The sequence below is a fragment of the Nelumbo lutea genome, chromosome 7, assembly GCF_056320005.1.
Source record: "Nelumbo lutea isolate HS-2025 chromosome 7, American lotus-T2T, whole genome shotgun sequence".
Taxonomy (NCBI): Eukaryota; Viridiplantae; Streptophyta; class Magnoliopsida; order Proteales; family Nelumbonaceae; genus Nelumbo; species Nelumbo lutea.
In genome coordinates this window covers 33,589,854-33,602,924 of record NC_142690.1, presented here as the reverse complement: position 1 = coordinate 33,602,924, position 13,071 = coordinate 33,589,854, and the positions used below count along the sequence as shown (strand labels likewise).

At 39.3% G+C, this 13,071-nt stretch overlaps 1 protein-coding gene across 1 annotated transcript; it reads left to right on the top strand.

Moving 5' to 3' along the window:
* The first annotated feature begins 10,395 nt into the window (after nt 1-10,395).
* LOC148846029 (putative lipid-transfer protein DIR1) lies at nt 10,396-11,619 on the top strand. The gene is made up of 2 exons (XM_088956084.1): nt 10,396-10,759; nt 11,420-11,619. Exon 1 carries the CDS (start codon nt 10,447-10,449, stop codon nt 10,756-10,758), a length of 312 nt encoding a protein of 103 aa, XP_088812210.1. The 5' UTR covers nt 10,396-10,446; the 3' UTR covers nt 10,759; nt 11,420-11,619.
* The last annotated feature ends 1,452 nt before the right edge of the window (nt 11,620-13,071 follow it).

Below are 13,071 nucleotides of genomic sequence, written 5' to 3'. Positions count from 1 at the left end.
ACGTGTTCTTGGGAAACTGAAAAACAAGAACGTGACCGTATTAATTGACGGCGGCAGCACCCACAACTTCATTGACCAAGCCATCGTCTCCAAGTTCGGGTTGCCAGTGAACTGAGACAAGAGATTTCAAGTTATGGTGGCCAATCGTGAAAAGATCAAGTGCATGGGTTAGTGCCGAGCTCTCACCCTCGCCATTCAAGGACACCCCGTTACCGTTGACTATTATGTTCTTCCCATCACAGCATGCCAGTTGGTGTTGGGAGTACAATGGCTAGAGACGCTTGGACCCGTCGAGATGGATTACAAACAACTAACCTTGACGTTCAAAAAGGAGGGACTCTCTTGCACCTTCCAAGGATTGGGACGAACCAGCAATGAAGCCTTAACCAACAAGGAATGCAATGGGTTACAAGGTACAAGATTTTTTTTTTCAAATAGTTCCTTCACATAGCAGTAGCCAACCAGGTTTTCTTCCACCCGAGATGGACCACCTTCTCACCGAATTTTCCCATGTGATTGAGCCGCCCACAAGCCTGCCTCCTAAACGACCACATGACCACCGGATTGCACTGCTTCCTGACAAAGGACCAGTTAGTGTGAGGCCATATCGATACCCGTATTACCAAAAGACCAAAATAGAGAAGATGGTGAAGGAGCTTTTGCAGACAGGGCTGATAAGACCAAGCAATAGCCCATTCTCATCGCCTGTTTTGCTAGTGAAGAAGGCTGATGGAGCTTGGCGGTTTTGCATGGATTACCGAGCACTGAACGAAATCACTATTAAAAACAAGTATCCCATCCCCATGATTGATGAATTATTAGGTGAGCTCTACGACACCAAATTTTACTCCAAACTAGATCTACAGTCGGGATACCATCATATTCGAGTGCAAGAAGAAGACGTTCCTAAAACGGCCTTCCGAACACATGAAGGGCATTACGAGTTCTTAGTGATGCCGTTCGGCTTGACGAATGCACCTGCAACTTTTCAAAGCCTCATGAACGACCTCTTCCGCCCATACCTCCGGAAATTTATTTTGGTCTTCTTTGACGACATTCTGGTTTATTCTAAATCATGGGAAGACCACCTATCTCATTTGAGAGTTGTCCTAACTGTATTATCCTCTAACAAATTATTTGCAAAAATGTCAAAATGTCAATTTGGTGTTTCGCAGGTCGAGTACTTGGGTCATGTGATTTCAGAACAAGGCGTGTCCGTTGATCCAGCCAAAATACAAGTTGATCTCGCATGACCTACACTGACATCAGCAAAGGGGGTCCATGGCTTCCTCGGGTTAGCAGGATATTACCGGAAGTTCATCCGCAACTTCGGAAGCATTGCAGCTCCCTTAACCCAACTATTGACCAAAGGGGGATTCCAATGGAACGAGGCAGCAGAGTTGACCTTTCAACAGTTGAAGAAGGCACTCACTTCACCGTAATCCTACGTCTACCAGATTTCTCCCAACATTTTGTGATTGAATGCGATGTGAGTGGAACCGGGATTGGCGCCATCCTCATCCATCAAGACCGACCGGTGGCCTACTTCAGTGAAGCATTGAAAGGTTCAGCCTTGGCATCATCCACCTATGAGAAGGAGATGTTAGCTATTGTCAAAGCCGTTAAGAAATGGCACCCATATCTGCTTGGGAAACCATTCACAGTCCGCACCGACCAAAAAAGTCTTAAATATTTACTCGAGCAGAGGATAACCACACCGACACAAACACGGTGGCTGCCAAAGATAATGGGCTACGACTGTGAGATCGAGTATAAAAAAGGGGCTGAGAAAAGGTGCGGATTCCTTGTCACGTATGGCTGAATTTTAGTTTCTTTCCATCTCTATACCACACGCAGATTGGTGGCTGACACTACAGGAAGAGGTCAAACAAGACACCTTTTATGGGGAATTGATAAAAAAGCGACCCTCCCACAAGTTGCTTCAACGGGATGGGGTATGGTTCAAGGGGGACAAGATTTATTTGAGCCCCGCCTCCACCTTGATTTCAAAGGTGGTGGCGGACTACCACTCATCCCCTGTAGGGGGACACTTTGGGTTTCATAAGACCCTCTCTCGCATCAAGCACAACTTCCTTTGGCCCCACATGTGTCGGACGGTGAAGGAGTTCTTGCAGCAATGTGACGTATGTCAATGCTTCAAAACAGATTGCATGAAACCAACGGGATTGCTTCAGCCATTACCAATTTCTACTCACATGTGGACAGACATTTCCATGGACTTTATCGAGGGATTGCCTCCCTCCAATGGGTACACAATTATTATGGTAATTGTGGATCGATTGACAAAATATGCCCACTTCATTCCCTTAAAACACTCATTCACTACCACCACAGTCGCGAAGGCATTTGTTGCCAACGTTGTCCACCTACACGGAGTACCAACATCCATTGTTAGCGACCGTGACAAGGTATTCATCAGCTCATTCTGGCAGACACTTTTTCAGATGCATGGGACGAAATTGTGTATGAGCTCAAGTTACCACCCCCAAACCGACGGGCAAATTGAAGTTGTTAACCGGACGTTGGAGCAATATCTACAGTGCTTTGTAGGTGACCAACCGCGAAAATGGTTAGAGTGGGTTCCTTGGGCAGAATACAGCTACAACACCTCCACTCACTCTTCCACCAAAATGACACCCTTCGAAGCAGTCTACGGGATCCCACCCCCTAGTCTCCTGACCTATGTACCGGGTACTGCTCGAGTAGGGGCAGTTGATGAATACTTGCGTAACCGGGACATCATCCTACACGAGCTACAACATAACCTCCAGGTAGCCCGGAACCGAATGAAATGTCAAGCGGACCAACACCGACGAGAAGTCTCGTTCGTAGCAGGTGACTTCGTGTATGTGAAGCTACAGCCTTACCGACAGACATCGGTGGCGTTTCGGCATTCCATGAAGCTCGCCCCACGTTATTTTGGGCCATACCCAATCATTGAGAAGATTGGTCCAATAGCCTACCGCTTAGCCTTGCCCCCCAGCTCTCAAATCCACAATGTGTTTCATGTCAGTTTGCTGCGGAAGCACTTGGGACCCATCACCCCTACTTCCACTCAGCTTCCTCCAATCTCGGATACTTCGACCATCCTACCCTAACCGGAAGCAATCCTGGATCGTCGTATTATTCACAAGGGCAAATACCGCATAAAATCCAAAGTCTTGGTCAAATGGATTGGGGCACCAGCTGAGGATGCAACCTGGGAGAATGAATGGCACTTCATAAAATCTTATCCTGACTTCCTTGCGGACAAGGATCCTTCAGGGGGGGAGGAAATGATACGTGCATGTGCATGCATGGACTAGGCGCACAACAACCGAAGACTCGGTCAAAGTGGATAGCAGTAGAAGACCCAGCCATGTTAGCTCTTAGTTGGGATAAGCCTTAGCCATTCAGTTTTAATTCTGTTAGAATAGATAAGTCTTCAATTCTGTTCCTAGATAAGTGCATTTTGTTTCCTAGATAAGTGCATTAGATAAGTCTTCAATTCTGTTCCTAGATAAGTGCATTCTGTTTCCTAGATAAGTGCTTTCTGTTTTTCTGTTGATAAACTCCTAAGATTAAGGGGCAATAGTTCCTATTTCTACTCCTAGTTTGTAGCACAATAAGGCTATAAATATAGCTTGAATGAATGGAGTTGGCATTGGCTTTTCTACAAACAAACTCTCTCTCTCTCTTCTCCTTATCCTAGATCCTTCTCCCTCTTGTTAGAAAACTTGAGCGTATCAGTGAATTACGAGTTTTGAATGTTCTTATTAATTTTACAAATGAAAAATGCCAAGTATGTGTTGAAGCAAAATTCACTAACAAACCTCATAAAAGTGTATAAAGATAAACTAAATTATTGCAACTTATACACAGTGGTCTAGGAGACCTTAAGTATCATGAAGCTATAGGAGGAAAAATATATTATATAACTTTCACAGATGACTTTTCTAGATATGCAAAAGTAATCTTACTTGAATAAAAAGATGAGGCTGAACATCTTTTATAAATTACAAGACTGAAGTAGAAAATAAGTTAGGAAAGAAAATAAAAAGACTTAGAACAGATAGAGGGATTGAGTATGATGGAAAAACCATCGGAAAATTCTTTGAAAAAAAACAGAATGATACATGAAACCACAACCCCTTATCAACCTGAATCTAAGGGAATTGTAGAAAGACTTAACAAGACATTAAAAGAAATGATGAAGGCTATGCTAATTAGTTCAGGTGCACATTTGAACTTGTGGGGGGAAGCAATCCCAATGGCATGTCACTTATATAATAGAATAATACCCAAGAAGAAAGGACAAATACCTTTTGAACCGTGGCATAACAGAAAACCTAGTTTGAACAATTAAAAGTTTGGGATTGCTTAGCAAATGTTGGAATACCTGGACCTAAAATAAAGAAATTGGGACCGGAAACTTGTGACAGTGTGTTCATTGGATATGCACAAAACAATGCGGCTTATTAGTTCCTTTTAATTAAAACAATTGATAATGTTGTAGAGAATAACACAATAATTGAATCACAATATGCAAAATTCTTTGGGCACATTTTTCCCTATAGAAAAGAAACAATAAATAGAGAACCCTTCCAAATCCATAACAGAAATCAAGAACAATTGAGTGCTCAAGGAATCAATATTTCACTTAGTGAAGACAACACTGATTATAGTAATCAAGAACCAGGCTTAAGGAGTAGTAAAAGACAAAGGAGAGAAACAAACTTGGGTGACGGAATGTTCACATTTCTCGTGGACACGGACCTAGTAACCTATCAGGAAGTCGTAACCTCACCTGATTCAGTATTTTTGAAAGAAGCCATAAAGTTAAATAGGCTCTTTAGTCAGAAATCATACTTGGGAACTTGTAGATCTCCCTCTTAAACTAAGGCACCCGATTGTAAATGGATTTTTAAGAAACAATTAAAACCGGATGGTACAATAGATAATTTTAAAGCCAAATTATTTACTAAAGGGTTCAGACAAAAGAAATATGTAGACTTCTTTAACACTTACTCCCCGGTTGCAAAGTTAACTACAATTAGAGTCTAGTTTGCTATAGCATCCATTTACAAACTAGTAGTTAATCAAATAAATGTAAAAACAGATTTTTTAAATAGGGAATTAGAGAAAGAAATATATATTAAGCAACCTAAATATTTTATAATGCCAGGACAAAAAAATAAAGTATGCAAATTAATTAAGTCTCTGTATGACTGAAAACAATCTCCCAAACATTGGCATAAAAATTTTGATAATGTATTAGTAGCAAATGAAATTAACAAAAATGATTTTGATAAATGCGTCTATAGCAAATTTGTAAATGATAAAGGAGTCATGATCTGTTTATATATAGATGATATGCTAATAATGTGAACAAGTTTGGTGGTAGTAAAAAAAACAAAACAATTTCTAATGTCCAAATTTCATACCAAGGACTTGTGTGAGGTTGATGTAATATTGGGGATTAAAATCCATAAACAACAAGGAAATTTTATTATCTCCCAATTACACTATTGTTAGACAGTGTATGCCCTTAGCTCCAATCAGATTGATGTACATATCCATTCATTGTAAATGAGTAAAAGTACATAATTGTTTTATGTTATAATTGGTGTGTTCCTGTGTAATTACCCTTAAACTGGACACTTATGAGATTTGTGTTACTTTAGAACATTCTCAGCCGTTGAATAGACTTGGGGAAGTTTATCTTGCCAATGATGACATTAATGTGCTGCCAAGAAGGTTGGGGCAGCCTGTCTCAGTTGCTAGGGTTGGACCTGAAGCACATTTAGTGTGTGTTTGTTTGAAACACTGAACCCAAACTAATTTTCAGTTATTCCCTAGACCTTAGAGACTGGTGGGCAAAACTGGAAAGTTACACATAACCCCTAGACTCGATTATGGTACTGTACTGGGTGTTGGATTGGGTTCTCTTTGATATGCCAATCAGTGAGATCCTTTGGGGGGTCAAAACCTAGGTATGTTGAGGCAATGTGAGAATTCAGTCGAGTGAGTGATCATAGTGACATGATCAACCCCTTTGTCGAACAAAGTGAATGATTGGGACTACACTCTCTTTGATGGAAACCAAAACTATCGGCAGTCAATTTCAACTGTGTTTGAGATTTGTTTTGCAAAATATATTTATATGATAATATATATATATATATATATATATATATATATATATATACATATTATTTTTTAAGAAAAATGTTTGCAAAAGGTTTTAATTCCTAGGACCCATCCAAGCAGAGAGTGCGACACTACACCTTGCAGCCAGGGAAGAGGTCCTTCCCTGTCAGGTAGTGTTTGATCATTATGGGCTGAGAGGTTAAGTGTAAGAGATCATTTAGGGCTGTTTTACCTAATGAGTTATGTCTCACTTAAGTCCATTGTCCTTGGGCCTTCATAGGATGGTTGGACTCAATGATCATTTAATGTAAGTGTTAGACCCATTAAGATACCATACTGATGGACTTAGGGGTTCAGTGTACTTGATAGTGAATTCGGCTAGGCCTTTTTCACAAAGGTTGATCCGAACCCATGTGGGTTTATGTGAGGTCATTATTGGGGTCCCACGCCATACAAAGAGAACCAAGTGTGCCAATAACTACTTAGGGACATGAGCCACTTGCTTATTGGGCCTAAAGCCCATGATTAATTGGATTATCAGAGTGTTACATGACAACTTAAGTAGTCATGTGATTTGGGCGAATATGGGTCTAGATCAGCAATTAGGATAAGAGGATAAGTCTTATCTATTTAGAGAGTCCGTATCCAAATAAAAATTTGGATTAGGAACCTTCTAATTTGATTAGGAGTGGTGATTCTTAAGACTTATAAAAGGAGGAGGGCAAACTGCTCCAGTTATCATTTTGCTCTCTGCTCTTGCTGCCCCAGAAACCCTAATTCGACCTGTAGTTCTTGAACGAATATAAATCAGTTCTGAATTGTAATTTTTGCAAGACAATATTAGATCCAATTTGTTCTCACCTCCCTTGTTCGACCCAAGGTGTTGGATCACAGTTTTGCTGAAAACTGTATTGTTGAACCGGTTTCAATTCAATGCGCCATTTTCAGTGGAAGCTAGTTTTGGAACTACCTTTGGGAGCTACATTTGTGTAATCTATATCAGGTATACTTTTCCCATCCTTTTGGTTTCAGACCTAGTTTAGTTTCGGTCCAAGAATGATATTTGAAAAATGTACTTTTTCTAAAATTTGAGAATACGATTCCTGGAAGGGTAAAAGAAATTTTTTGAAATTTCGCCCAGCCATCTAGCATGGTTCGGCAATTCACATAATGAATTTCCATTTCCTTCAACTATGTAGAGAGTATTCTTAGAAAATTTGGATACTATGATTGTAAACCTATTAAGACACCTCTTGACAATAGTATTCATTAAGGAAACATGTTGGAGAACATGTTTCACAAAAGGAGTATGCAAGTATAATTGGATTTATGGCTTACATAATGGATTGCACAAGACCAGATATAGCTATAGTTGTTGGAAAATTAAGTCAACATATAATCCTGGAAATGAACATTGGTAAGCTCTATTCAGATTATTAAAATATTTAAAAGGAACTATAAATTTTGGTTTACACTACTCGAGTTTTCTTCTTGTTTTAGATGGCTTTACTGATGCAAATTGGATTTTAGATTCAAAGGATAGTACTTCCACTATTGGATATGTTTTTACCCATGTGGAGGAGTAGTATTGTGGAAATTGGTAAAGCAGTTCTGTAATACTAGCTCAACAGTGGAGGTCGAATTCATTGCATTAGAATTGGTAGGGTCTGAGACAGAGTGGCTAAGGAACTTATTGGCAGATATACCACTTTGGCCACAGCCAGTTCCGTCTATATCTCTCCATTGTGATAGCCAAACAACAATAGTCAGAGCCAAGAATAAAACTTACAACGGTAAAAGAAGGCATATCTGCTTAAGGCATAACTTGCTAGCACGGCATGGCCCGTAGGCCTTACCAGGCCATCATGCCCTCCCTTGGGATAATTTGGGAGGTTGGCCTGGCACGGCCCACATTCCAAGCCCGTAGGATAACATGGGACTATAGGACTTTTACAATTCTATGCTAGATTGAGGAAGAGACTCTTTTTTTTTTTTTTTTTTTTACAAAAGCTATGGCATCATCCAATGCAACAATGATGAAAATGTACTCAAGATATCTAAACCCCCAAGAGGTTCCTTGCAGGTGGTGCTGATGGCATTGATACATTGATGAATGGAATCAAAGTCCTTAATCATGAGTTGATATGGGGTCAAGGCAAGTACTATTATTTTATAATAAACATATACGTAAAAAGAAAATTAGCTACCAAACTCTTGGTCCTAGCTAGGCTTGTATTGTTAGAGTAGGATTTCTGTACCATCTGTAATATGATTGAGGAATCAAGATATAATAAAATTACTAATAATGAAACTGCCATATCTCTATAAATTTTAACTCAATATAATGCAGAGACCATATAGATGACTAGTCTCAAAAACTTCATACTCATAGCCTAAATGGCTTTAAACTTCTATTAAAAACTTGATTTTGGTTTGTTTATCAATAGAATGATTTTGATTTGTTTTGCTTTCTTAGCAATATAGGTTCGTTTAGAGGAGAGGCTTTCAGAAACCATAAACAAAGATTCCTTTGTGTGTATTTTGGTCCAAATGGTGGCTACAAGAATTGGGTTTGTGAAGAGATTCTTTCTTGGGTCATCGTCGAAGGTTAATGACTTCTCATGAGGACTACTTAAGGTCTTTGGGCTATTGTCCATTTCGTTCCAGTTAGGGGTGCCAATTAGATTGGATTTGGTCCAATCCGATCTGGTCCAATGTGAGTCTATTACAAATGGACTAGGTCCAATCCAATCCATGAATATTTTGGATAATTTTTTATCAGTCCAATTCAATGTTTGGACCGTTAATATGCTCACATTTCTTTTGATTTAGATTGGTTTCAACCCAAATCCGATCTGTTAACACATATATTCTTATCTTATATCGATGGACCTAATATTGACTTAATCCAACCCAATCCAATATAAATTTATTACGGATGGGTGGGTCCAATCGAATCTAATAAATATTTTGGGCCGGATTGATCTAATCCAATATGTCTTGTTGGTTGGTCCAATCCATCCAAATTGATTTTGAACTGAACAGGGTCCAATCCAAAACCGTTCCATTGACACCCTTAGTTCCAGCTATCTGTCATCTATAGTGAAAAATGAACACCTTGCTTAGGTGGCTACCTGGATCAATTGACACTTAACAAATCCATTGGCTAAATAGAGTTAAGAACGACTTGTATTTGCACGATAACCATCTTGAATATAAACAAGGTTGAGCGGTTTGTTGCTATCTTTATAACTTTTAAGCTGTTCTGTGCCATTTTGGTGGCTTTCTTGATCGCATTATTTATTTGGTGGGATTATTCTGGTTTGATCCCACACTTCAGACATATTTTGTTTTTGGTGCAGATTAAGACAAGGTTTTTAATTAAAATCAACGTGGACAACTAACCGGTCAGGGGTCCGGTTTTTGGGTCGGACGACCCAATCATTTGAACTGAACGATTGGCTCGTTCTGACAAAAAAATAAAAAACAGTCAAAACCGTTGAACAGTCTGACCATTTAACCGTCCGGATCAACGGTTTATTGACCATACCAACATTTTTTTAACTAAAATTCGGTTTTGGGTAAAACAGAACCGATCACCTGACCAATTCCCAGTTTTTCTGATCCGACCGTCCAATCCGATCCGATTTTGAAAACCATCGACCAAGAGAAGAGCTAAGGGAAGTGTCACCCCACGGGTCTCTCAACATGTTCCTTGCACACCAACTTCTAATAAACAGTTCATTAAGTCATACAAGAAATTGCAAGTGTTGCATCGGTTGAAAGAGTGGTCAACTAGCTTAATTTGAAGATAATTTAATTGGTGGTGTTGTTTATTTGTGTTGATTATCTTTTAATTCTTCATCCCCGATTCCCCGTGGCCTCTTACAGTCTTACTAGTACATATAGATAAATGTAAACTGTGAGATGTGTGAGAGGTTCAGGTTCAGCGAATCAAAACTTGTGCGAGCATTAAGAAACATCATAAGACAAAATGGTTGCCACGACCGAGAAACATTAACCCTTATCTCTACTTCACCATTCACGAGAACCACAAACCACAGTTCTACTTAATACTTCACTGCACGTAAACTATCAATGACAGCCAGCTTTTTAAACCGAAGAATGCAAAAAGAATACTCTACTGTGGTCCAGCTTACTCCCGTGAGTTTTGAGTCACGACAGTCCTCAGTCACGGGCCCCAAACTTGTGTTCCTGCTGATCTCTATATAAGCGGAGGAGAGACTGCTCCATTGCTGTAAGTGAGGAGTTCAGAATAGTGACAGTAGTCCAAACATGGAAATGCTCGCAAGGATTGTGGTGGTGTTTCTGGTCATGACGGTAATATTTGGGACGAAAGAGGTGATGTCCAAGGAAGTTAGCTTGTGTAACATGAGCGAGAACGACCTATTAGCTTGCAAGCCGGCGGTGAGCAAGCAAAATCCTGCAGATCCGTCGCCGGCGTGTTGCAAGGCTCTCTCCGGTGCTGACTTGTCTTGTCTTTGCTCCTACAAGAACTCCATCCTCTTGCCTTCTCTTGGGATTAATCCTGACTTTGCCATGCAACTCCCTACGAAATGCAACCTTAATCCACCTGCCAAGTGCTAAGGTCTCCCTCTGTCTCCCCCACCTTGCTGCGTGTATATGTGTGTAGGGATGCAAGTCGAGTGGGTTTAGTGCCCGGCCTGAGCCTGAGGTTAAACCCAAATTATTTGGTCCGAATTTGGGTTTGAATCATTCTTGGGTTGGAGTCGGATCGGTCAATTAGCTTATACTAAAAATTGGTATATATGTGTATATATATATGTATATATGTTGTATGTATAGTTTATTAAAAATGATATATATATATATATATATATAATTGGGTTAAACTTAGATTGGGATAAGTTTGACTGAGTTCGGACTTCTTAAGGGCTATGCCTGAACCCAGTCCGAAAAATATAAAAGTCCGAGCTTAAGCCCATCCCAAAGACAAAGAATTTAACCACAGCCTGTGTAAAATTGTGGGCTGAATTGGTCAGGGCTCGGGTTGTGCCCACCCAAGTTGCACCCAATCTGTGTGTATGCGTCAAGTAGTTAGATTCATGATTTTAATATCTTTTCTGTCCAGTTAAATTCGCTGGTTTGATGGTCTGATTTATTAGCTTTTATATCAATGATGATCTATAAGATTGCTGGACATAATATAAAGTAGATATACTAAATTGATAATCCTTCTATTATAATCAAGGGGACCTTATTGTGGTCGATGTCTTTGTTCTTGCAGGAAACAAGGAGCTAATGAAGTGGTTGCTCTTATCTAAATGTGTTTGAAGGATGTGTTATGTTTTAGTTGTCCTCGTATCGTCATGTAGTGTATGCTTGTATTGTTCTTCTTTCTCGATCTTTAGTTCGGATGTGGCCATTAAACTATCTGTAGTTTGAAGGGTTAAAAATATAATAATATCTTAGCTAGTGTTTGGCCAACTCTTCTGTGCTTAGGCTCAGTTTGAAGACATATATATAGCGCAAATGCATACACAATACAAGGTTCTGTCGATAGCCAGCTTGACTTATTTGGCTCAGATACTGCAACATAAAATGCGTGGCTTATGTAGAGAATGCTGGGATCTGATGGAAATGATGAATAGAGCTGCACCGTGGACTCAAATTTCCGTTTTGAATTTCTAATAAGGAAACAATTATACATACTTATTTCTGAGTTGATCTTGAATATTTGAATTCTAATTAAGCTACCTGACCAGACAGACAAGCGTGACATACATTATCCTATCATCTCCAAAGAATCAGTTCTTGTGAAATTATTTGCCCAAAAATTATTTGGGTCTTGTTTGGTTCACAGGAATAGAGGTCTGGAAATTCCAACTGTTTGGTTGGGAGGAATCTGAATCCCAATTCCATTTCTGGTGGAATGGCATTCCCCCGTTTGAAGGAATGACCATTCCCTCCCCTTCCCTTGGGAATGGAATCTCATTCCATTTGATTTCAATTCTAATTCTGATTCTTATTTTATGGGAATAAATCTTTCAGATTCTGATTTCAAAGGATTTTGATTCTGATTCCATCTACAAACCAAACAGATCCTTGATTTTGTCAGAGATTCTCATAGGTATTGACCAAATTAAAATGTGATTTTTGGAATAATATAATTCATCATAATTTTTTTCAACTATCAAACTTTATTCCAGGTGAAAGGGTGGCCACCTTAAAATTTTATTAACCAATTTTAGATGAAAATAAACAAAAGATGCACTCTTACACCCAGGTCAGTCCATTACAAAATACTAGTGAAATCTAATAACAGGAAGACCTATTTGGTCTTCATGAGTCATGAATGAGACACCGGGCATCAACATTAATTTCAGCATTAGAAAAGAAGAAGAAGAAGAAGAAAAAGAAGAAGATAGGCAGAGGACATGGGTGTACATTGCACAAGTCAAACTCGTTCATGAAGAACATAAAAAGAAACTATCACGTCCCTCTATAATTCTGCAATTATGTGACTGTCCAACCATTTCAACAAACACCAAAGACTAGCTTTATAGGTTAGTTGATGATCTGAATTGCTACCAATGAGTCATTTTTGATCTTGACTACTGAATACCCAAGCTCTTAAAAAGAATAAAAAAACATTGTTGAAATGCCAATATATGGGTTGGGAAAACCCAGTTCTTGCAAAATCCAAGTATAAAATCTGCTTTTCTCCTATGATTGATCTGAAATAACCATGCTAAGTTGGGTCTAATCTAATTAGTGTAGGGCAATGGTGAGATTGGGCAGCGGTGAACTAGGTTTTGATGTTGAGAAGAAGAAAAGGTAAAGGGCTTTGGGTTTTAGGGACTTGGGAAAACATTAAGGGCTCGTTTGTTTCTTAACTCTTACCTCTTGAAAGGAATCTTACACCTTTAAGAGAAAGTG